At 46.8% G+C, this 24,956-nt stretch overlaps 8 protein-coding genes across 8 annotated transcripts; 3 read left to right on the top strand and 5 right to left on the bottom strand.

The window, feature by feature from the left end:
• Window positions 1-1,081: 1,081 nt before the first annotated feature.
• On the top strand, window positions 1,082-2,464 carry fer8 (Fe-regulated protein; the record flags this gene model as incomplete). Its single annotated transcript, XM_031147472.1, has 3 exons — window positions 1,082-1,900; window positions 1,955-2,269; window positions 2,327-2,464. The coding sequence occupies 3 exons, from the start codon at window positions 1,082-1,084 to the stop codon at window positions 2,462-2,464; spliced, it is 1,272 nt and encodes a 423-aa protein (XP_031007865.1).
• A 674-nt stretch (window positions 2,465-3,138) lies between these two features.
• On the bottom strand, window positions 3,139-4,257 carry LHYA1_G002495 (uncharacterized protein; the record flags this gene model as incomplete). Its single annotated transcript, XM_031147471.1, has 2 exons — window positions 3,139-4,023; window positions 4,081-4,257. The coding sequence occupies 2 exons, from the start codon at window positions 4,255-4,257 to the stop codon at window positions 3,139-3,141; spliced, it is 1,062 nt and encodes a 353-aa protein (XP_031007862.1).
• A 575-nt stretch (window positions 4,258-4,832) lies between these two features.
• het-6_15 (Heterokaryon incompatibility protein 6,OR allele) lies at window positions 4,833-7,659 on the top strand (the record flags this gene model as incomplete). Its single annotated transcript, XM_031147470.1, has 3 exons — window positions 4,833-6,926; window positions 6,984-7,595; window positions 7,657-7,659. 3 exons carry the CDS (start codon window positions 4,833-4,835, stop codon window positions 7,657-7,659), a joined length of 2,709 nt encoding a protein of 902 aa, XP_031007863.1.
• Window positions 7,660-10,443: 2,784 nt separating this feature from the next.
• On the bottom strand, window positions 10,444-11,558 carry eglD_5 (putative endo-beta-1,4-glucanase D; the record flags this gene model as incomplete). The annotated part of the gene is made up of 6 exons (XM_031147469.1): window positions 10,444-10,464; window positions 10,541-10,803; window positions 10,933-11,054; window positions 11,129-11,239; window positions 11,313-11,424; window positions 11,495-11,558. The coding sequence occupies 6 exons, from the start codon at window positions 11,556-11,558 to the stop codon at window positions 10,444-10,446; spliced, it is 693 nt and encodes a 230-aa protein (XP_031007868.1).
• Window positions 11,559-13,244: 1,686 nt separating this feature from the next.
• Window positions 13,245-16,206, bottom strand: TRK2 (Low-affinity potassium transport protein; the record flags this gene model as incomplete). The annotated part of the gene is made up of 3 exons (XM_031147468.1): window positions 13,245-14,297; window positions 14,348-16,053; window positions 16,110-16,206. 3 exons carry the CDS (start codon window positions 16,204-16,206, stop codon window positions 13,245-13,247), a joined length of 2,856 nt encoding a protein of 951 aa, XP_031007869.1.
• A 1,601-nt stretch (window positions 16,207-17,807) lies between these two features.
• LHYA1_G002491 (uncharacterized protein) lies at window positions 17,808-18,863 on the bottom strand (the record flags this gene model as incomplete). Its single annotated transcript, XM_031147467.1, has 2 exons — window positions 17,808-18,355; window positions 18,407-18,863. The coding sequence occupies 2 exons, from the start codon at window positions 18,861-18,863 to the stop codon at window positions 17,808-17,810; spliced, it is 1,005 nt and encodes a 334-aa protein (XP_031007866.1).
• A 503-nt stretch (window positions 18,864-19,366) lies between these two features.
• On the bottom strand, window positions 19,367-19,753 carry LHYA1_G002490 (uncharacterized protein; the record flags this gene model as incomplete). The annotated part of the gene is made up of 2 exons (XM_031147466.1): window positions 19,367-19,487; window positions 19,524-19,753. The coding sequence occupies 2 exons, from the start codon at window positions 19,751-19,753 to the stop codon at window positions 19,367-19,369; spliced, it is 351 nt and encodes a 116-aa protein (XP_031007867.1).
• A 569-nt stretch (window positions 19,754-20,322) lies between these two features.
• Window positions 20,323-22,681, top strand: LHYA1_G002489 (uncharacterized protein; the record flags this gene model as incomplete). The annotated part of the gene is made up of 9 exons (XM_031147465.1): window positions 20,323-21,042; window positions 21,101-21,145; window positions 21,210-21,276; window positions 21,336-21,597; window positions 21,651-21,750; window positions 21,810-21,922; window positions 21,975-22,188; window positions 22,243-22,381; window positions 22,440-22,681. 9 exons carry the CDS (start codon window positions 20,323-20,325, stop codon window positions 22,679-22,681), a joined length of 1,902 nt encoding a protein of 633 aa, XP_031007909.1.
• Window positions 22,682-24,956: the final 2,275 nt, after the last annotated feature.

Below are 24,956 nucleotides of genomic sequence, written 5' to 3'. Positions count from 1 at the left end.
GAATAACTTGGAAAAACCACTGAGAAGGAAAGAGAAAAAGTTCCCCACATGCCTCGGTATGTTGTTCATCGTTGCTCGCGTGCCTGTGGCGCCCCAATTTTGTGGCGCAAATACTATACTATGTCATCACCTCTTTGATTTATACAACGCCACCCCTATAACTTGCATGATTGAAGCTATGCACATGTATCCGCACAAGATCTCCTTCTTCATCATCTCAGTCGTTCTTAATTACCTGATAACTATCAATGTATATATCATAGAGAGTCACACGGCATCATGCTTCATCCACAGAGCGTCTATCTATACAGACTCGGAATCCCCGGCTGCTCCCGCTGGGAAGATACTAGCAAACGACATTGGTCAATTCAAGTCTTGAGTTTTGAGATTGTGAATATATAGCTTGCTTTATCAACTGACCAAGCTTTTGGCCTTTGTCTTCTTCCTTTTTTTTTTTACTTTATTTTTTATTTTTTAACAAACCTGAAGTTTCATTATTGACCCTTTAATAGTCGTTTGGATTGGAGTTGACCTGCGTTTATAGTTAAAGGTTTTATTTGTAGCGGTGCTGCTCGCAAGTGCGATTTCGCAGACATGTGCTATAAATACCGACATTGCCATGCCAATTTCAAGGGATCAAGCTTTCCAAGCACATTTAGGCCCAAGACAAAAGTGGTCTTGCTACTAGCCTAGATAATACTATTGCTCACTTGAAGTCGGCGTCGGTCGGCTTACTTGCGTTCGGTTGTAACTATTATCCGGCCAAACATTCGGAATACTGTATTGCAGACTTCGGTCTATTCGGGGATAAGACAGCGGACCGAGACTGGCCAGCATATGCAGGGGCATCTTATCAGATCATGCATATCCATCTAATCAGATGCTACACATCCAATCATCAGCGGTAACCTGGAGCAAGTGCTCGAAGTAATACACCGTCTTACGTCCGGGTCGGAAATGACGCGAGTCTCAGAGGACTTGATAATAGGAGCCTGTCCCCAGATACAGAGTACTAAATGTCTTCTGTCTCTTTAAAATAACAAAACAAAAAAACATACATGAAAAAAGCGAAAGATAAATCATGGCAAACGATAAGCTGCGGGTGTTTGGCAAATACTTCCCCGTCTTTCTAAACTATGGATTCTCCCTTCTTGTCCAACGGATCCAAGCTCTCATCCACCGTTACACATGGAAAAACCTCCCCTCGTCCCAGAACGTAGTCGTGATCGGCGGTTCTTTCGCCGGAATAACTCTCGCACGCCGTCTCGCAGAGTCATTGCCATCAGGGTACAAAGTAGTCCTCATTGAAAAGAACTCCCATTTCAACTACACGTTCAACTTCCCCCGCTACTCGGTCGTGCCTGAACGCGAACAGCGCGCTTTCATACCCTACACTGGAATTATGGCGAATACACCCAAGGGCATCTTTGAGCAGGTACAAGATGTGGCAGTTGGTGTGCGGGAAGGAGATGTCGTCGAGTTGGCATCGGGGAGAAAGATCCCTTTCGCATATCTAGCCATCGCTACAGGAGTCACGCAATCACCGCCTGCGAAATTGTTGGCGCGTGAGAAGGCAGACGCGTGTGGAGAGTTGAGGGCGCTGCAAACTAGGATTCAAGATGCGAGCCGGATTGCTATTGTTGGTGCTGGTGCTGTTGGGGTGCAAATGGCTGGCGATATCAAATCGTTTTATCCGGAGAAGAGCGTACTGCTTATCCACTCGCGACAGCAGTTGATGTCTAGTTTCGGCGTGAGATTGCACGAGTATGTTCTTGGGAAGTTGCAGACTATGGGTATTGATATTATGCTCGGAGAACGGCCGGAATTACCGAGGACAGCGGCTTGGGAGGGGGGAGAGTTAACCTTCAAGGGGGTTAAGGATGAGCAGTTTGATTTGATCGTAAGTTTTTATTCAGTCCACATCATATTGCTATAATACTGAGAAACCCATTAGATCCCTTGCACAGGCCAAACACCTAATTCGTCGATAATCGAACAATTTTGTCCCACGGCTGTATCGTCCAAAACCAAGAGAATCCTCGTCAACCCGACATTACAACTAAAGAGCGATGTGAAAACCAATGCCCAAATCCACAATATTTTCTCTCTAGGAGATGTAGCGGAAACAGGGGGTCCCAAGATGGCGAGAGCCGGAATGATTCAGGCGGACGTTGTTCAAGAAAATATACTTGCACTCATCAACGGACGCAAACTGAAAACATATAAACCAATGTCAATCGAAGGAAGTCTCAAGTTAAGTTTAGGAATGGTAAGCTTATAGCTTCTGATGACTGGGTACTTGCTACTATACTGATTCTGGATTTAGGACGAGCATGTCATGTACGTGAAACATGAAGATGGCGACGAGTTTCTTTACGGGGGGAAGAGTAGCAATGTTGATTTGGAGGTGGAGAAGGCTTGGAAGATGTTTGGTGGGGATATGGAGACTAACAAAGCTTCTTGACGTAGCTTGGTGGTGAGTAGGCAGCAGGATGCAGCCTGGAGGCAAAGTAAAGAAGTGAAAGTGCCAGGCGGGCGGACACGTACTTTGTCTTTTTGTTGATACTGTGAATGATGTAAAGATGAAATAGGATAATTATTATGAAAAGATTTGTTTGCGACGAGAGTAACGTTGAAATATTGTAGTCTCTACGTGTACGAAAGCTTCTATATACTGTTGTCGAAGGAGAAGCTCGCGCCCAGCCTGAAGATGTGACGCTCGGCAGCATTGACGGAGGCAGTCTGTGTTATGTCGTAAAAGGCGGAGAATACACGAATACTTCCCGGCCGCTAACCAACCTCGTTCTTAAAACCAATGCCAGGTCAAATATACTTAAAGTCACGTCACAGAATTGGTGACCTCCACATTCATAGAAACATCTTGGCGTGTGATAGGCACTACCTATAGCAGGGACAACACAACCTCGAGTGGCAGTGTTCTGATGATTCAATCAAAGCAAAAACATAAACTACAGGTTTTCATGATAATGAGGAAAAATAATGCCTTGAATATACTTCCACAACTTGAAGTAGAAAACTGAAAAATAATAAGCGGTCTACAGTATGAACCTTGACCCCGAATGATGATCGCAACCTAATCACGAAAGACTGACCAGAGACTGGAAAAGTATTATTCATTCATTCACCGAGACTACCGTCGGAATAATACTCAAAGTCCTTTGGCAAAGGCGCCTCATCCGTTACCTTTGGATCGTCATCCACAGCCAAGAACGGATTCTGAGGAGCCGCAGTCGCATTTGAACTCCCAAGCAAGGACACAGGCACTGGTACGGTCGCTGGTACAGGGACTGAGGCCACTGCCGGGAGTCCATTTGTGAGATTTTTTGTCATAAAGGCAGCCCATTCCCAAGGACGGTCCCTATCTCCTGGTAGAGAATTGATATATTCCCATCCCATGACCCCGCCAAATCCAGGATATCTGTTCTTCAGAGTAATCAAGACTTCTTGCAGAATTTCAAAAGGTACCCAGCCGGCTCCATTTCCGGGATTCGTGACCATTCCAACAACAACTTTGTCTGCTGGGTATCCTCGTGCGACGATGAAGTCGAAACCCTCGGTCTTACTCAGATCTCCCCACCCGCAGTAAAATTGTGTGTTGTACCATGCGATCTGCTTTCCCCGCATAACCTCAAGTGCCTCGTAACTGAATCCGCTCAAATTGTGCTCCGGATTCTCTGACATGAGTGCAGCAGCAACGGGCGCCAATGTGACAATGAATCCATCGCCGAAGTCACTCTTCAGCCTATCGATTAGGCGTATGATACCTGCGAGACCCATCGGCTCCTCCACGTCCAGATCCAAGCCATCGAGTCCCCGTTCCCGTATGAGATTCCGTAGAGGAATGTAGTATGCTTCGAATGTAGCCTCGTCAAGATCGAGCCGTGTGAATGAGCCTTTAGCTGCCCCGCCGAGCATTCCTAGGACTTTGATTCCGGAGGCTTGGAGAATTCGAAGCTCTGCCCATAATGTAAGATACCGCGGATGTGAGGGTACATGGTCATTCTGAGGGGAAGTTAGCTTTCCATACGCTCTGAACCTGTGCACAAAAGCGTTACTAACAAGAGTTATGTTGCCTGGAGGGTCATTGAGGTGGATTGCGGCGACATTGACGTGTGTAACGGCAATATCAGGCTTTGTTATGATTGGCAGGATAGAGCAAGGCGTGCCATCTGGATTATGAAGTGTTTGGTAGTATATAACAATGCGCGGGGTGGGCGAAGAGGGTATCGGAGGCATTGAATTGTGTCGAAGGTGTGTCGTTGAAGTCTAGTACTGTACGTTACCGCAAGGCTGAGAAGAGGTGGCTGGCCTCGGTTGCTTGGTGGACCCACAAAGATTGCCGACTCCTTTCCCTTCTCTCTTCTGATCCTTTCACTCTCATTTGCTCATATGATTATCTTCAATGAGGCTCACTTGCCCTCTTGCAAATTGGTGGTGCTCACTACCATACGCGTACTATAGGCGCAACTGGATAAAACTACGAGACTGATGAAGAACAGTTGGTCTCGAACTGATAGAGTACTTTGCGCACCCCATCCTACGCTCCCTACGTCTGTCTCTCGAGGTAAGAAGCTGTAGCTACAGGTGCTTTAGACCGCTGAATTTTCTCTCCTACTTTTACTGTATTGATCTAGGCGCGACCTTGACTGTGGCTATGGCTGTTAATGTACATCGTGGCGTTCAGCTGAGCGGCAAGATGCCCCAGCCCCTCTCATATGAAAGTCTCGCCCCTTCGATTCTTTCTTGTCTTTCTTTTCTCAACTGTCTATACAAGTTGGGGTAAAATTCAAAAACCGGACAGGCGATGTAAGATGGAGGTGAGCAATGGTTATTCGACGCTAGACGAAAGCAGAGATGAGATACGCCTTATCACACTTTCCCTGCTGCCGGATGAGTTCGATCTCGTTCATTGCACGGTGGAAACGGTGTCGTTAGCAGACCTCACTCCGGATTACCGAACTTTCATCTGTTCCTCAGATAATTCGGGCGTAGGTGCGCGGAAAACAATACGCAAATGGTGTAAGTCAAAAAGTATTGCTCAGCAATCATCTACCTCCGCAAAGGACGACGAGTACCAGTATACTCCTTCCACTACTAGCAACAGATTTACTTGGGGAGATTTTGCAGCCTTATCATATGTATGGGGTGATGAGAACGTTACTGGTACGATTGTCGTGAACGGACAGGAACGAGAGGTCACTGCCAACCTTGAGGAAGCCTTACGGGCTTTCTGTTCGAGAGATGAGTTTACTGGTGGTTTCAAGTTATGGGTAGATGCTATATGCATCAACCAAATTGACCTCGTCGAACGAGGGCGTCAAGTGAGGAGGATGCGAGAGATCTATGGGACGGCATGGACGGTGGTCGCTTGGCTTGGAGAGGAGTGCGACCAAAGCCATAAAGCTATCCAGCTGGTCCAAGATTTGGCTGGTTTTAGCAACAATAAAAGTAGGAACCAGCTGGAGAAGTGGTTACAAGAGGATCCAAGTTTTCTCGGTAACGGAAGCTGGCTGGCGCTTCAGGAGTTCATGGATCGGATGTACTGGTATCGTCTCTGGATTCTTCAAGAACTGATTATGGGCTCATCTGCCGTGTTGATTCGATGTGGTTCTTCCTCGATTGAGTGGAAGACATTCTGTGCTGGCATTTCTCTCTTGGAAGAGGACTTGTGGCTAGTCAAAGACGGCCTTCTTAGGCGAGATGTTGATGCCCAAGGACTGACGAAAAATACGGCATGGTCAACAGCAAGCCTTCATCTGGTATACCAAGACCTATCAGTTCTAAGCCAACTGGAAGAAACTACAGGAGACCACCAGTGCATCAGCTTTGGAAGGATCCTGGACATCGCCAATTGGGCCGAGTGCATGGATCCCCGAGACAAAGTATACGGACTCGTTGGTTTGATGAAACCTGACATTGCACAACATTTGGTCCCTGACTACACTATTCATCCCATGAGTGTTTACGCAAATGCCACCAAACTTTTTATACAATCTTCCGGTAGCCTAGAACCAATTCGGGAGGGCAATCCATGGGGTCCTACTCGAACGCCTTCTTGGATTGCAGATTGGCAATGGGAGGGTCGAGCGCGCATGTCGAGGACAGAAAATCAGCTCTGGGGCCCATCTTGGCTCTCTTCAAAGTCTAACCCCTCGATAAATGTACCCTATCATGCAAGCGGAGCCAGCAGGTACGAAGTTACATTTTCAGGAGATGGCCTCCTGTTGAGCTGCAAAGGCTTCATTATCGACAGTGTTTTGGGGCTTTCAGCACGAGGCCAGGGCTACTTTGCCTGGTCCAAGGCTTCGATAAACCAAATAGGCCAATGGAAGAGTATCTATGGAGATAAAACTGCAACCTCTGAGGCCTTGTATCGAACTCTCGTTGCAGACAGAGTTTCAGGTGGGAACAAAGCGAATGTCAAACACTCTGTCGTTTTCCACCTTCCCGCGACATTTTCTAAAGCTGGCCCACAGTTTAAGAAACGGGGATGGACCTGGCTATCAGCACAAGAGAATTACTATTTCAGATGGCAAAAGTGGCGCGCCGCAAATCGAGATTTCCTACTTGGCGATCACAAGCTCGGTAGCTTTTTTGATGACAAGGTTCCGGAAGGAGCATCCGAGTTTGATTTCACAGAAGTCTACTCTTGTTTTGACCGAACTTGTCAGAAACGACGACTGATGACTACTAAGAATGGATATTTAGGGTGGGTACCTGATAATATCTACGGTGGAGACGAGGATCAGACTCGGAGTGGTGATCTTGTTGCAATCATTCTCGGCTGCAGTACTCCAATGGTTATACGTCCAGCGGGAAAGTATTTTCTTGTTGTTGGGGAAGCCTACGTGCAAGGGATCATGGATGGAGAAGTAATGAAAGCATTGGAGACTAGCAATGCCAAAGTACAGAGCTTCACGTTCTGTTGAAGAACTTGAGCTGCTATCCTAATGTTCTCCCAGAGACAGTTTACCCCCGGGGATAGCTGGCGGGTCTTGGAGTGCCAGGAGAAAGTTTACCATTTCCTTGTGAAATGCTGTGAGCTTATTCTGCATGACTTACTAGAGTCCGGCTCCTTATACGATGATCAATTTCCCATCGTCCAGGCGGATGCTGCTGTTTCCACCACCACGGAAATACTAACTAGTTTGGCTTCCATATCGGCTGAAGCTCCATATCGTCTACCAGCAAATCTCAATGCTGAAGAGGCCGTCGCCGAAGCATCAGGTGCACAACCCGACCCCCAGCCAACCTTCAAAGTCGACAAATCCTCCCTGAATGTATTCAACACCATGTTCTTCACTACTGGGAAAATAGGAGGACCGGGAGAGATACCTTGGATCGATTTTCTACGCGCCATGGCGAATACTGGTTTTACTATCCAAAAGCTCTACGGTTCTATCTGGCAGTTTACCCCTACGAAGTTGGCTGTTGAGCGCAGTATCCAATTCCATGAGCCACATCCGGCGGTCAAGATTAGGTTTACACATGCGCGTCGTATGGGTCGCCGTCTGACGCGAGCTCATGATTGGCATGGTGGGATGTTTGATGTGGTAGTGGGTAGGGGGTCGAAGGTGAGATGACGTGAGGAGGCCGCAACAGAAGTCGGAGGCCGGGGCCAGAGTACAGTAGTAGTGAAGGTAGTGATCTTAGCTTAATTTTTGTGGGATGCCTAATAAGTACTAAAGATGAAAAATTACGAGAGAATGCGTAGAGGACATGCTTGCAGCGTAGTATTACTATAGCCAATACGATATTATTCTTGTGGGGTCCTCGCTAATGAAAGGGGGCTCTTGCTTACTTCGTGGTCAATGCCGGCTGATGAAAATTCCCAAGAACAGTAAGCAGTTCTTCCCCATGCAGTTGCCGAAGCAGAAGTGGAAATTCATGAATAGCAAAGAATAAAATTACATAACCGGGCACTAGAACATAATCCTCCTCCAATCTCCCAAAACCCAACATCTCAATCAACAGATATCACCCCCACTACAAGACCCAGAACACTTATAAGTCCCAATCCAAGACTGACTCCCATAAACATCCATGCCCATAAACCACCCATTAAGCGTCTCCTGCAAATAATCCAAGTTCTGCGGCTCCCCATTCGCCCTGCCCTCACTGGAACACGGATACCCCTTGGTCAAGCCCTTATTCCCATTCAACCCGCTCTCCTTGACAAACCACCCATTATAGCTCCCGATAGCCTGCAAAGCATTATTCCCACTCCCGTCCAGCTGCTGCCGCAGATAGTTCGCTCCCGCATCAACGTTATCCTGGATCGAGCCTGTGCATTTCCCATCCGGATAATTATCACACGACACTTGCATCAGTCCTGGTGTCGGGCCCCCGGAATCCGCATTGCAGGACGATTCTTGCATAGCGATGAATGCGAGAATTACGGGGTCGAAGCCGTGGGCGTCGCCGCCTTTTTGGAAGTATGAATCGTATTGTTTGCAGGCCGAGCCGACGCCAGAGTAGAATTCGGCACGTGTGATGTGTTTTAGGGAGCCAAAGTCTAGGAAGGGTGGGTTCCAGCCGCTGCTGGTAAGGCCGGTGTTGAACCAGTCTTCTGAACTTGAGGGGTGTTAGTAAGTACAATGGCCATGAAAGGGATATATCATATGAGAAATTATAATTACCCGTTGGGACCAGAGCCGGGTGTTACTTCATCGGTTGCGCCTTGAGCATTGGGATTCGTGCCAATACCGGGGTTGGAACTCTGGGCTTTGGTGAGAGCTGCGCAGGCGAGAAGAAGAGTGAGGAGAGTTTTTGGTGCCATTGTGGATGATTGTCTGAAAGGATGGAAAACTTGAAACTTTCAATGACTTGAAAAGTATAACGAGAGTCATAGTACTTATATGAAATCTACTTTGATTACCAACACTGGGAGGATTCATCCGACACATAGTGAACTACTTTCGATACGAATTACTCATTGTGACAAAAGGAAGAGTACCGGGACCCGGTTGTCAGAAGGAAGCAGAATATACCCTGCTGTTATTTTAAGCATATCGAAGTAGTTGCGGAAGCTTAGGAGAAAGCTTAGACTAGCCGCGGGATACTCTAATACCCGCGAAACAAGCTAAGAATAGTTTGAATCTCAACACGACGAGCCATTGGCCACCCAAAACGGGCAGGTCCTTCAAGCCGTTAGGACTTAACCCTTGAGTGACCTTGAGCTCAGAGGGCCAAGCCATGGACAAGCCTACGACGCTGACAACTCAATTTAACAGATCCTTTATAGTGGGCCGTAAGGATCTCGGTTGTCGGGTATAGTACTACTATAGAATGAGTACCTACTTGCATGTTGTTGGAACTAAATGGGAAGGTCGCTGGACAACCGATGGATTCTCAGCCGCAATTAGGTGAGTAGGGGTAACACGTTTTGGCTACTGGCCAGTAACCTTATTCCATCGCGCGGTTGAAAAGGCGGGATGCCGCAAACTACTGCAAGAGATCAGAGCTAAAGGCTTCCTTCCTTCCATCGCGCTACTACTCGTATTTCTTTTTTAAGTCCCACACTCCCTACTATATTTACTCCATAGTTCTATCCTCCCCGCCACTTAGAGAGCTTAGAATTAACTAAATATGGGGCTCTAATTGAGAACTTACACTTTAAGATTCGCTTAGTCCCGCTATTCTCGAGGCTTTCAGCCTTATACTAGGGTTATAGCCAGTCATATACGCAGGATTCCAGAGATCTACGCCAAGTAGTAGGGATTGTCAGATTTAAAATCAAATCCTAGTACTATGGTCGTAGGGTACTATCACAAGCTTCAAGTGAGACGAGCGATACGAGTAGTGATTTAAAAATAAATGATCTGCATTTCTAGATAAAGCCAGGATGAATAGAGAAGAAGAACTACTTTTACCATTAAATGCCATCGGCTAAAAATGACAAAAGGCATCGGTGATGAATTGTAGGAATGGGTATACGAGATAAGAACGGACTGGTGAGGTAAGAGACCCGAGATTTCGTAAGATCAATCAACGTGACCATAAATTAAGTTATATTTGTGCCACCTTTACTAAGACGAGCTTTGCTTAGACTTGAATATATGTTTGTTTCATTGCGCTAGAATTGTTGAGATATAGAAAAGTTCAGATGCGAAAAGGGCCTTGTTGGGAACTTATTAAAGCTCACTAACCATCCCCTATCTTCCCAAACCCCCCTCCCTCCTAATAGGAGAATCCCGAGACCAAATAGCTAGTACTTTAGATAACAGGCCCTAATCTATGGCGAGAGAGATTTGACCTTGCGAGGACTTGTTTATTTACGCATAATAATGAATGAATGAATGCATATGTTCCTCAACCAAATCAAAAATGTAATTCATTCGGAATCAAACGCACACTTCCCTAGACCCATTTACAAGCAAAGCACTGGCTGGTGACAACAATAGTAGTACCTGTTCTACCAGCTCATGCATTTTGACCTGCCCACTAGAATAAAACTCACATCAGCAGCTCCCTTTGATATACATTCGGAAAAATTCATATGACGAAAGATATAACATACCACAGCAGGTCCCGGGACAGTATAGTTATGGAAGTCGTTATAGATATTAACCACATACCCCGGTTCCGTGCCATCGATCCACCCGGGAATCGAGACAAGCGGGCTCGGTATCCCTGTTCCTCCACCTGTCACGGTGATCTGCGCGCACTCGATGTAGAATTGCGGAATGCCGGCCGGGTACGGGTTATGGATGGCGAGCTGTTGGATACGCAGGATGTAGTCACCGCTTGGAAGGGCGGTGGGGATGTTGTATGTGTATGTTTCTATATCACGTATATATCCATCAATTAAACAACGAATCAATGAACAAACCGACAACACACAGCGGTAACAAAATACGTTTTAGTTTTGCGGGATTGGATGTATGGATATATGGATGCATAGTGACTTACGGGCAAGGTTCCATGTCGCAGTTCCGCTCGAGTCAAAGGTAGGACCTATATCGAGAATCTTGAACCAGACCTGACCGGATCCATCAAAGTCTTTTGCAGCAGCAGGAGCTTTGGCCATATAGCTTAAAGAGAAGTGTTAATATATATACTGCATTGAAACACAGAGGCAAACCAATGCATTGCACTGTTCACTCACATTGACAGAGGCCCGTCATGGTACACAGCAACGTCCGAAGTGAAACTAAACGCATCTCCAGCTGCCACTGTAATGGTATCGGTAGCAGACCCGTTTGCGCCAACATTACATCTAAGATAAACAAAAGCTAGGTATCAGTAAACGTCGATCGTATCATCTCATTCGCGGGGAGAAAATCAAGTACCGCGTATCAGTCGATGTCAAATCAATAACAGGCGAGTTCATATTCGTGTTTGGTCGGATGTACTGATAGACAGGATAGAGAGTCCCTCCATGCGTAAATTGCTCGAAGATATCTGCTCGCCCCGCGTCAGTGAACGCTTCCCTAACATGCTCTGTACCTAAATATACTCATTTATCACTTACAATGGGCAGAGCTCTGACTAGCCAAAGCCGTCAAAGCAAGTACAAGAGAAACAGCAGACTTCATATTGATGCGAGGTATCGATCGGTAAGTATACCGAGCTGAATAACAGAACAAGAACAAGAGTACCAGAGAAACAAAACCTCAAAAGGAATCCGATTCTTTCGCTATTTTATATACCCCATCCATCTCTTGGCCACAACCACAGGCAGATATCGCACTGGCCATATCTCACCAGACCCAATCTATCCCGGCTGGTCCGCCCATGTTACACTACCCAGCGTGGTCAGGTTAAGTCTCCTATCTCACTGGAGGAAATATATCCCACGATAGAGTACTTGCTCCACCCCACTCCATAAAAACCATTAAAACGAAATTTCGTCATGACCATTCAACCAGCTAATAAATGATTAAAGTACCTCCCCCGGTTTTCCCCAAGAAAGTTAGCCACCTGGCCCAACTCCGTATCATGCGACTAGCAGGGAAAACAAGAATGCGGAGAGAGAACGCGGAGGTTAGAATGTCAGTACCGAACCCTATTTCGGGTGAATAGGCTAGGGGAGGGGCGGGAATTCAGGCAGTCTGAAACAAGTCTAGAATCACATCCCCGTACCGTATATATTACCACCGGAATTTCTCCTACCTCGTAAAACCCTTCCACAATACAATTTATAATACAACTAACAAATCTCCCTTAAACTCCCAGTTAATATAATAGTATAATTGACGATCAACTTACCTTGAGCACAGCATAGTACAGTACAGTACACCATGCATAGGTATATCTCAAGGAACAGCAAAGCTTAATCCGTAAAGGTCAGAAAGAATACTCACTCACGGTGTCACGGCCCGCGAATTTACCCCTATACGTATTTCTCGCTTGCATGAATCGAAATGTATCACCAGATCAGCCAAAAATCATATACCGGTACTTTTCTCCTGGCATACTGTACGGTGGAGAAATGAGTATTGGACGTGGAGCAGGAGCAGAAGATCCGTCCTTTTGCACCCTAGAGATAGCTGTCGGAGACTCGGAAGGAATGAAATCACACACACACAGTTAGTATATGCACCAAATTTCGCCTGTGCGTTCTGATAGACTTTTTTTTTTCGGATGTAGGACCGTCATACCTTATGATTGTAACACTTCCTCTGCATGAGGGAATGAATAAATTATATCGGATATGCCATGCCCTCCCTCCTCGGAAAAAAACACACTAACAGAATAGCCTTTCCAAATAGATAGTCACGAGAAGCTGCTTTTCATCATGTGACTACATAGACCTGCCGCTTGCATCCGGTACTATACATCGGAGATTCCAACCCCAAGCTGGCCGGAATTGATGGCTCTGCGTCGAGTGCATAAAGCAGAAAGAAACGAGAAAGGACGGAAGACACTGACTTTCCCATGCATGTAGGGCCAGCTTGGGAAAGGCTACAGTACAGTACAGTACTCTTCCCAATTTGTATACATGTCATGTTGCTTGCGTCATTATACAGAAGACGAGGTATGTACAAACTTATTAATACCCATCTCTCTACAGTACTCCAAACAAAACAAACGAAAGGAACCCATTTTATTTTTTCCAAAACGGCAGCGCTCCCAAGACTGTCTATTTGACCCATTCCAAACTCCAACGCTCAATCCAAAGGTCTACCCCATTCCATTCCATTCCATTCCAGCCAACCCGTCTATATCTTATACAACCATTCCTCCAAAATGTACAACCATCCTCCCAATATTCCGTCTAATCAAGAATTTGTATCCAAAGGCGCAGGCGCAGGTGCAGGTGCAGCAGGTGCAGATACAGGCGCAGGCGGAGGATTAACACCCTCCTGGAAAAAACTCCTGCGACCCTCCGTGCGGCCCCTCCTAACGTCATCCAGCGGCATACCAAATTGTGAATTTGCACGGCCAATCCCAGCCATAGCCCGAGGACTGACGCTGCGCGCAGATCGCCCGGTAGTCGCAATGCTTTGCCGACGCATGGATTCAGAAACCGGAGCTAAGTCAGTGTGCTGGGCCTGGCCATTACGATGACTATTGGGGATCGTTGGGCCAGGATGAAGCAGTGTGCTGAGGAAATTTTGGCTCGAGGTTCTCTGTCTACTAAGACTGCGCTCCGTTTTCCCAGCGTTGCTGCTGACGGGCCTGATGTTATTGGAGTTACGTCTAGTGCGAACTCGCACGGTGGCATCGGCGGCTTCCTTTTCTTCCAAGTGCTCACTAGGCAGGAGAATAGCTTTGTCGAGTTCGTAGGGGAGACCGCGGTGGCGGCCACGGATCTGCATGGCGATTATGACAAGTTTGCCGATGACTCCGAATTCGGCAGAGAAGGATGCGTTGATACCGGTGTAGCCGAGGGAGAGGCCGACGGTGCCGTAGGCGCTGACAATTTCAAAGAGTATGGTAAAGAGGGTGAAGTCTGGATCGCCGCTTTGGATGCGGCTACCTTCGGAGATGGAGATGATGAAAAGGCCCAAGAATATGTACCACAGATCGAAGGATAATTGCCTCCGAAGATGGGCTCCAACGTATGAGGGCTCGCCTTCGTCCTCATTCTCCTCGGTTTGCTTACCATATATACCTAGGGATCTCTCTTCGTACACATTGGTTCGTCGAACGGAAATGGCGATTGGAAGGACGGAAATGTACATCATGACGAGATAAGATACTTGAATAGCAGGATGGAGGATGGCAAGATTTACAACTGCAAAGCCAGCAGTTCGCGTCGAGACAGCTTGGAACCAACCATCCAAAACTCGAATATTGACAGGGAGATCCGTGACCACAGTGTTTCCGAGCTATATATCATTAATTTCAAGTTTGACATGTCAGGTATTAAGCAACTCACATCAAGAACGACGAAAAATAACAAGTCAACCGCATTCAAGACCACCAGTATCCAAAAGAGCCACCAAGTTGCCTGAGAGGGGAAAAGTAGTGTGAAGCAACGGCGCGGATGGTCGAGAAGGAACTTGAGCTCTTCCCAAATACCACTGTCTTTTGGTACATATTTTGAGGTAACCCAGATTATGATTCGAAGCATGATTGGGAAGCCGGTGTTTCCGATGATGATCAAAAAGCTCATCAATAATAAAGGCCAAATCGCTTCTGCGAATGAGAGCATACTATCGGGCGTAAGAGTATATCCCAGATCAGTGAAGGCTGAATTTGCAGTGAATATGCCCCACCAAACCTTCCCCTGGCCGTCAGCATCCACAATTGCTGTATATTTGGCATTATGCATGATCCATGGGAGCAGACAGATGACACCGAAGATAGTGAAGCCCCAGAAATATACCGTTAATATTAACGCGAGGGATTTCAATGATCTATATTCGATTCCTCCCAATTCTTCTCTTTGCGATTCGCTGAGATCCACAAAAGCAGAATTTCGTCCAACAGTAGGCTCCCAACTTAGATAGGGCATTCCCTCGTCTTTTTCTCCAGTTAGGGCGCTCCTGATCGTCTGAAAGGTTGCTGCTCTAGACCTAGTAGGATGCAAAGGATGGTCATGGCTATTTTCGTGTATCTTTCTCTCGGACGGAGGCTTGAACATTCTCGGCTTGCGAAACCGTAGAGCACCCAAGGTATGTTTTGCGGCAACGGCGTCCTCTGCCATATGCTCAGTGGTTGGCGACCTGATAGGCTCAGCAATGGTGATATTGCGTGGTCTTGTGGGATTCTCCTCGTCTGTGTGATCACCGCTGTCAAGATTTTGGGCGTCCATACTTTCTCGATGCGATCCAAAGGTTAGCGATCTTCGAGTCATAACTTGTTTTAGGGGATCAGAGTCATCCAGAGCTTCTGGATCAATACCAGCATCAGCATCGCGTGGGCCAGGGATACGAAGAACAGCCCCATCATCCTGCTTTCGTTGACGTTCCAGAATTGCAATATGCTCTTCGTGGCTTCGGAGAACTGGCATACGCAAAGGCTCATCTGCCTCGCCATTGCTCCGTTTTACCTGATCCGCGAACTTGATCTGTGTTGGTGCTTTTGGAATCGACTCTGCTGTTTGAGGGGGTGCGTCGGATCTAGAGCTGTGGCCTTGGCTGGTATCTGCAGTGTCACCAGAAGAGCGGGTAGTATCTTGCATCCTTTCTTTTGCCATATACTCTTCCAAGTCCTCAGGGCGAGCGTCGCCCTTTGTCATGCCGTTAGGTACTGTACTTTTGTGCATAACAACGATATCCCGCCCGTTTACACCCATCTCCTCCGCGTCAAGGTCGCGCTCATCCGTCCTGGCTTTCGAAAAGGTCTTGGCAACACTTCTCCTGCTTTTTTTGGCCTCTCGTGCAATATGCTGGAAACGTTTCTCGAACCAATATAAGCGTAGGAAGACAACAGAGGAATTGATAGTGATTGGATTCGTCAACATGGGGATTAAGTAGATAACTATTTGTTGAAAGGTATTGAGGGTATTGATATCGACCGTGTTCAAGCCACTCTGTGTCGCTGAGCCGCTTGCAATGAAAAGGGCATCGATGTATTTGATATTTTTAACGGGGTAAAGGCAAATGGAGCCAAATATTACCATGCCTATGATCCAGAAGTCTGCAGAAGAAGAATCAGTACCTGATAGTTGGCAGAAGGATTGGGAGTTAACTCACAGTGGACAGTGATGAAATTGAAATGCGGACTCTTTGAAATGAAAGCGGGCTTCAAAGACTGGACGTGATTCCACACCTCGAGGAGCATCGAGTACATCTTGGCGGCGGGAGTCTGCGATGGTAGTTGTTGATCGTGTTATTCTCTCTTGCTCTCCTGTCCTTCTCTGCTGTTTCCCGCTCCTTCTCTGGCCGCAGCGTGGCGGGAGTGTTGGCGGTTTGATGTCAGCTTGTTTTAGCTACCAGGGCTGGAATTGACATTGCTTAGGTCGAGCAAAAACATTTTGCGAGTCAGTCTAGGAAACAGGGAACTATAGGGATATAGATAGGTAGGGTGAACGGCGTGGGTGCGTGCGCAATAGTGATAGGTTGATGTAATTGAGGATGTTCCCATGGATATGTATGCAGATGCAAGCAAGTTGATAACGAGTCCAGTGGTAGCGTGCGTGCGCGCCTTCCTATTGGTGTGAGCTGGCAGTATATTTCTGGCAGATATATTTTGAAAGGAGAAGACAAGAATTTAGGAGTTTCAAAATGAGCGGGATCTGATGATTACGATTGTTGCAAATACAACGGCTACGGAGTACTGTATAGTCCAGCCCATCCATCCGAATATAACCAACCCCAATCCATGTTCCTGGGCTGGAATGATCCTCGGCTCGGAAGCGCGCATACGATTCCGGTAGTCATTCTCCGTATCAATGCATCGGCATTTCCAGTTTCCCTCTCTCTCCTTTTCTGTTTCTCTTGCTCTGAGTAAGTAAGTGCAATCTTACATACAGGAGAAGAATTGAAGAGATTGTTTTATTCATGACTGACTATGACTAAGACGTAATATTTAGATAGGTGAAGATATACCCTCCATAAACACAGTTACTACATAAGCAACACCTTATCTCAAGATCAACCACATCCACATCCACATCCACTCCCAGTGCCAAGATTTGATCGGCAGTGTGATGGCGGCTCCACGCATTAGCTCCGACGATGAATCGTCCGGTTATGATCTTTTAGTAGACTGTTACTGTACTGTATCTTGACGTCCTGTCGTGAGCTGTCCAAGTCTTATAATGCACATATTTGCCGTTCCAAACCATGTTTCTAAGCTGGTAGGGGTGTTTCCTCGTGTCTACATGACCGTCGCTGCTGGTCAACTTGTAAACGAGTGAAATGCCGATGGAGTCATGTTTTTACCGCACCGAATGTTGCCCTCACCAAAGCCTTAGGCCACAGGGCTTACGGTCGAAGCCGATTCGAGGCTTATATATATGCAGCGTACCTGTCCACTGTAGAGTTATTTCTCAGTAGCATCTGCGGGCTGTGATGCGTAGCAAGCAATACTAAAGCGACGCTTCCCCTTCTTCAAGTGATTGGTCCTTTAAAGTTCAAAGGAAGTCCCTCCCACATTTCGCATTACGCTTGCGGGTTTTGTCAATCGTTTATTTTATTTGCTGTACCTAGGAACGTCTTCTTTGATTGCGAGGGGAGACGAGGTTATGGCGTTCCGGGCTTAATTTTGGGCAAGGAGCATGAGTACAAGTGTTAAACATTGGATCATTGCAATTCAGGATCTTACGGCTGTAAGTTGATAGAGCGGAAGAAGGCTGCGGATTGATCGGAGATCTTTGAAATCTAGCGAGGAGACGCAAAAAGAATAATTTCATCCATCCATCCCCTCTTCTCCTAGTAGTTCGAATTTCTTCACTGTAGAGTCACAAGTGCTGGAAAAAGCACTGTCCCATCTGTTCTTTGACCTTCCTCTCTATTGATGAACTCTCCTAAACTTCCAATGTCTTGCGCCGAGAGGGTTTCATCCTTGAATCGTTTTGTTTCATACTTGATGACAGATGGCAACAGGCAGAACAGCGAATTTCCCTTCTTCGGAGCACTGCCAACGACGGCGGGAGAAGCCTGCGTCATCTTCTCTGGGTCGTATTTTGTTCCTGAAGGCAGAGGCTGCAACTCGTAATACTGGCCGGACAATACAGCTTTTGTTTTCAACTTCAAACAGTCCTTGATGACCGGTAAAAAAACGCCATACAGTGATTTCGATGCATTTTGCGGCTGTTCGGCTAGAGGAATATTTTCTGCCTGTGAACCAGCTTCCAAGAAAATGGCAAGTGCCTCCACAAGTTGTGACGAGAGGGCGATAGCATGGGCATTGATGTATTGAGTGAAAGTTCCGTCATGATCCTGATAAAAACGTGACCAAGCCCCAAGGTGAAGTCTGTGCAGGGCTTCAGCACCGTCTAACCGTTATCAATTAGTTGGGTACGGACTATGCAGGCAATTCAACGAACCTCGTTGGAACACACAATGCTGATACTCGTATAGAAGAATATCTGAGAGGCTGCTTCTTGGCTGGCAAGTGTCGAAAACCAAACGTTTGACTAGGAGGACGATGATTGCTGCCAAAAGATTCTCCTTATTTGAGTTTGCATCTACGCCCTGCACAGCAGCCTTGATTTGGCTTTCTTCAACTTCTGAGCAGAGGTTGTGCAACTTCTCTGAGCATTTTTCATTGGAGAAAAATACAGCCCCACGATACCTATACAATATCGCCAGGGTTATGCGAAGGCTCCGTGCCCTTAGAGATTCCATCACTTCAAAGAGCACGTGATTCTCGAGAGACTGTGCAGCTTCGTCCTGGCTTGACGCCCTGCCGAAGGTCGTGAACTGGCCGAGTCGATGATGGTCTATGAGGACATCCTCAATGACACGCAGTCTCGTGTTCTGAATGCTGTACTTTACCGCCATGTCATTCCTTTCCTGCTGTAGCAGCTGTAGCAGCGCCCTTAGCTCAGCATTTTGATCTTTGAGTGACAATTGATTAATATTTCTTGTGACGCTGTCATCATGAATCTTTATAGTGTGAGAAGCTATGTATAATTCCAAGTGTTGCACGTTACCTGTGATTTAGACCCGCCTGTCTCTGCTTTTACCCGAGAATTAGATCCTTCCATGACTCGAATTGGCAGCTCAAGTGCCAGAGGCTCGCACATATCGGTATTATGAGAGCCTTGAGATTGCTTAGCAACACAGTCGTGGCAGTAGTGCTTCGTTGCTCGGATGATGGCTCTATCGGTTGTAGAATAGCAACAACGATGATGTTGCCAAACGACGCAGCCTTCGCCATCACATTGCACCAAGAACCCGTCATCATGATCGAAAGGGCAGCAATGCTGGACTGCCCAATCTTTGCGGAGCACCCTTCCTGTTTCCTGCGTCTGAGAACTATCCTTGCTCCTGATTGACGTTGATTAGCTCTTGCTTGAATTAAACACGGCATTGGGCGTGACCTGCTTTCTAGCGGATCTAATCGCTCTGGCTCTTGCCCCAACTTCTTCGAGTAGCCCAGCTTTTTTCTTATCCTCCCTTATCCTGGGTAGAGTATGGAAGGTGACACCTTGCTCGTACAATATGTTCATAGTCTCGCTCTCCAAAGGTCCGTACCTGTTCCAAAGCCGACCCAATTTCTTTGATATGTGACCAGCGTCGTATTCCATCTCCATCTTCTCCGTCAAATGCGCGGCTGCAGCTTGTATGGATTCTTGACGAGTGGCTTCATTTCGGAATGCATCGATGTTGAGGTTGAGATATGAAAGTACAAGAATCTCTGATTCTCGACGCCATCGATTTGATGCCATAGCTGGAAAATGTCTAGAAGTCAAACAACTCAGGTGCTCAACGAACCGCACCTCGCAATTGTTAGGAAGCTGATTTTCCCGAGTATATCTGCTTCTCAAGTGTGTCTGCCAAGCGACCTTCAGGCTCCATCGATGATACATGTTGGGTTACACAAGACTGCTGCAGTCTAGCTTCACACCGCCAATCTACACGCCCAGGTCGTTAGGCAACGAACTGAAACCTGCATATCTGCAAGCGCTGAGCTGTGAAGTCTACAAATGAAAATTGGTTAATCGGGTGAGGCAAATGAGGCAGACAAACACCTCCCAATTCTTTCAAGCATGGCTGGTGAGTCTGCTACTAGAACGCCTATGAGTCACTTGCCAGCGCATGTTGACTCTTCTTAATATGCGTATGTTATTGGAAACTTGCATGAATCGATCTCGATCCTCCCAATTCACGAAAATAACGCGTGATATTCGCAACGCGGCAGGCATTGCAAAGTTATTTGAGTCGCGGACCTGCCCCACACACGAACACAATTCCCGCAGATTGTTCCCATGCAACTTTTGCTTCATTCATCACGAAGATGTCGGATAACCTTCCAGTAGACAGTGTTCGTGCCGCTGTCGCCAACCTTCTTCTCGGGAAGGATGACGGCGACTTGAGCATCAGCATCGATTTCGGGACATCATATTCGTCAGTTTCGTGGATCAAAGGAACAACACTTGACATCAAAGACATAGGAGATATTGCTGGTTGGGCATCTGCACATTCTGTAGGCCCATACTCTAGCGTACCTGAGGTACCATCCGAATGGATGTATCGCAACGGCGTGAAGAAGTACGGTTACGAAGTCCACCATATTCTCTCTAGACCGGGACACGAGGAATGGCATCGTTTGACCAACATCAAAATGCTTCTTGACAGCAGTGCAGACAGCTACGAGATTCGTCGCCAGAACTTGGAGACGATAAAAAGGATAAATGAGACCCGTGCGGATCATGAGAAAATCGGTATTTACGATATTATAGTCGACTACCTCTTCTTTTTACTTAGTCGCACCAAAGCCCAGCTTTCTAAGAAGAACATCCGCGGGAAGAGCCATTACACTCCTGGGGATCCTGTCAAATTCGTTCTCTCGATTCCCGAAAAATGGGACGCGGTTGCCAAGTGGACTATGGAAAAAGCCCTGGCGACTGTGACGGAGATACTCCAGTTTGGGTCAACAGCAGATCTCTTCATGCTCTCCGAATCTGAGAGTGCTTCAACTTACATGTTGGAGAGACTAAGGAGCGCGTGGTCTTCGGTCAGTGGACTCAGGCTTGTCTTCATTGCTGGTTATTAAGTCTGATAACTTCCAACAGAAATCGGAAACGATTATTACAGTAGACGCAGGTGGAGGTACCACGGTAAGAATGCCCTTGTATTTATCACAACACGTACAAGAAAAGCCAATTTAAACCCCAAAAATAGGATGTTGCAACGTTTAGCGTCATCAATGACAAACCTCTGCGCTTTAGACGTGTCGGAATCAGTCAAGGTTTGTCTTCTTGTTATTATTCCCGCTCGAAAATCTGCTTATGTACTATTATGGTGCAGCACACTCAATCGGATCGAGCTTCTTAGATCACCGATTCCGGGAATATCTTGAGGATCGAGTCAAAGAACAAACTCACCTGAATGAGGTTGAAAATGGAAGCACTTTAGTTGAATTGATAGATGCAGCTGTTATCTACTTTCATCGACAAATGAAGCGCTACTTTCAAGGCGACTTGGAAGAGGAGGTCCAGTATGTTGACTTCAATGGCTTGGCCGCTTGTAAAGAGAAGGGATTCGCAAGAGGGCGTGTCGTAGTCACACAGTAAGGCCCCAACTAGTCTTTCATCCTTAAATGACGCTTACTTTTCATCACAGGAGCGATCTCGCAAAGATCTTTGACCCGGTTTGTGATGCTATATGGGAGATGGTTGAGGACCAGATCCTCTCTGCACAGAAAAGTCGGCACGTTCCTTCGGTCAGTCTATAATCACTCACATCCTATCTACAACCTACAGCTGTTCTAACGTTACTAAGAAAATGCTTCTTGTCGGCGGCCTCGGGCTTTCCATCTATCTACAGAAGTTCATAGAAGTGAGACTTGCGTCTAGATATCCCGACATCGAATTAGTCCCTATCGGAGAACTCCCGTAAGTTTCCTTCAAAGCAGTCTGACCAAACTCTATACCAACCTATAAATAGGGAGGCTAGCCTCGCAACTGTCGTGTCACGTGGATCTCTCTTCCGATCACTAAACAAAGAGGTTGGCCCCACTCGGATAAACAATACTGGTTTTGGTATTAGCCAAAACCAGATCTTCCGCCCGGACTTTGAAGGGCATCAAGGAGGCGATCCATTTATCGACGAGGTAGATCATGAAACATATGTTACTTGCATTTACTATCTTTGCAAACCTGTGAGTCTTCCCTGCGAGTAAGTAACATCAATTTGTAGATGACACAAGGGGCAGGAAAAAGATATCCGTTCAGAGACTCACAAAATGTGGGAAACACTCCTGCCTGGACAGAACTTTGATGTCCGAATACCCATTTACATGGGCGACGGATATTGTGTGGATGATTACCACATCGATCACCAAAAAAATGCTAGTAAGCCTTATGAGTTCTGCCAAGACTCACAAGTGAGGATTGCTGATGAAAGAATTAGCAGCGCAACAGCTTGGAGAGCTTTCGTTCAAGACAACATTCGATGAGATAAAGCAAAATGCTACCCCGGGTTCTTTCAAGAAGAAGAATGGTTACTATCTGGTTACCTATGATGTCATCATACAAATGCATGGACTTCGTATGGAGTATGGGATGCGCTTTCCGTCAGGGCCAAAAGGTAAATTACGAGCGAAAGGAGAGCTTCAGAACATTGCCGCAGCCTTTAATCTTGGTGCAGCTTGAGATCATGAGCAATGTTGTTAACCAAGCAGCCATAAAATAAAAGCACAAAGATTAGATTTGCCTCTAGATTTAAAGTGTCTGATAGAAACGCTATTGATTACGGTGTTATCAACCAGAGTAGTCTAGGTTTTAGTGTAGGTGGTGTACAATTCTAGTTTGCTCTACATTCTACTAGGCCGAATTCGTGTACTTTAAGCCAAAGTGGTCCGAATTACAATATGAAATGAAGACACAGGACATTTCTAGTAGTATGCCAAAGTATTATACTTTAGAGGTAACCACTTCGAGGTAAAGTATTTTAAAGACACGTACTCATAATTATAATACTCTGAATGCTAAAATTAGTTTCAGACGGCGATTCACACCCCTCCATATGGGCAGTTCCAGCGCGAGTAGGAGCCAATTCAGACCTGAGAGATCAGATCATATATTTTGGTCCAATTTGAGCTCCCTGGAACCCGATTTGGCCCCCGCCTGTGACAATTACCCCTGACCGTCTACGTGACCTAGATCATTTGACTACCATTTACGCCGCTCAAGTTCCTGCCAAGCCCCGGGCTTGTACTGTTCAAGAGTATTCAGTCCCTTTCCCTTGTGTAGATAAAGCTTCTTCTTCTTTCCTTGGCTCTAGATCATCGACCAAACGTGTTCCTCTACAGCATCCTGACATCACGTGTTACTCGACTTATCCATGCCTATGTCTTGCCCGTGCCGTCACATCGCCCTGGCCCTAACACAGTCGTATAGAATTGACAGCTTTTCGCATGGCAGAGTCGGATAGGGAGTTAACCAAGATTGGCCACTGAAAAAGAGAGCAGGAACGTGACCGAACAACCTGAGAAAAAGGTGAGGCGAGGGTGAGTAGCGCCTGAGCAGAGCGGTGATGCTGATCAACCGCGTTGGAAGTGACGCAGGTTAAGATTTGGTGCAGATTACCGAGGTACGACGCCTCTAACCTTGCTATTGAACTTGTAAGCAGAGATGTGTTTTGATAATGTTATTGGATTCATATTTCATGCGAGCAAGTAAATGGATTCTCATGATACTAACACTTCTGTGCGTTGTATTATATATACTCTGCTATTCGTTGATTACCCATATACCGGCACTCCAAAGTTGTGAGTCTTATCAAAACCCCAAACACCAGGTATCAGGTATCTCAAAAGCAACGTTATTCATGTCTCATCACATTCATACCCTTCGTACCCTTCATACCCTTCTTCACCTAGGTCAACTTCAACGCGATCACCGTGTCGGAACTTTCAACAACAAGCTGCAAACCATAACTTTCGGAACCATCCACAGTCTCGGTCTTTTCGGAAATAGCTTCTCCACCAGACATGACCAGCTCTTCCAACGGCTTAGCCTTCGGTCTTGAGTCCACTGCCTGGATTGCCTTCACCAGGCCTCTTATACCAGCAACAAGAACACCCGGCCTCTCCCAAGCCAGCAGCCCCGCTCTCCCCGCCACTCGCTGAGCAAACACCACATCATGTTTCCTCGATGCCCAAGCCGGACAAATATAGCCATCCGAGTCATCATCACCATGACCAGCACCATCTGCACCAAACACCGTGACGGCCACTTTCGACCTTACACTCTTCCCCCTCTCCTTCTCCAACGCCACCATCTCCTTCATAGCCGCAGTCCAGAATGTAAACCCGCCTTCCGGACCAGGTAACCAGGCAAGCTGCGTGATATTCAGAATTTCCGTGTTGCTGAGCTGGTGATTAGGACTCTTCCTCCTCAACAAACTACACACCAGACTCAACACTCCGACTGGGGAATCGCACAATGCATATGCAAACGTATTCGAGTCCCTCAGTCCCAGCAAGCCCACTTCACCACATCCTCTTCCCATTCTCCGCCTCAAGAACGGTGCTCGTGTTTGTGCCTGTGCTTCCGCTTCCTCCCCCTTTTCCCTGCGCTCGATCCTCATCCGGCGTTCTATGTCCAACGTATTCCAGTCCTCCTGCACATACCCAAACCAACTAGCATGATAGAACCTGGCAATCTTCCACTTCACCCACATCCACGTCTCGCCAGCAAGCGTGGGAACTCCCACACACGGGTCCACGAAATGCGTCCCTAGACACCTCCCCTTGAACCGCTCCCCCAGTATCTTCGGAATCCAATAATCAATCCCCCCTACCGACCTCATCCCGCCCACTCCCCATCCCACTAACAACATAAACCTCATACCCCAATCTCACCATCAACGCATCGAAAACCTCCGCCGTCATTCCCAAAACACCATCCCCTCCTCTATCCCCAT

The sequence above is a fragment of the Lachnellula hyalina genome (genome assembly GCF_007821495.1).
Source record: "Lachnellula hyalina strain CBS 185.66 chromosome Unknown contig00022, whole genome shotgun sequence".
NCBI lineage: Eukaryota > Fungi > Ascomycota > Leotiomycetes > Helotiales > Lachnaceae > Lachnellula > Lachnellula hyalina.
This window is presented reverse-complemented; position numbering and strand designations above follow the sequence as displayed.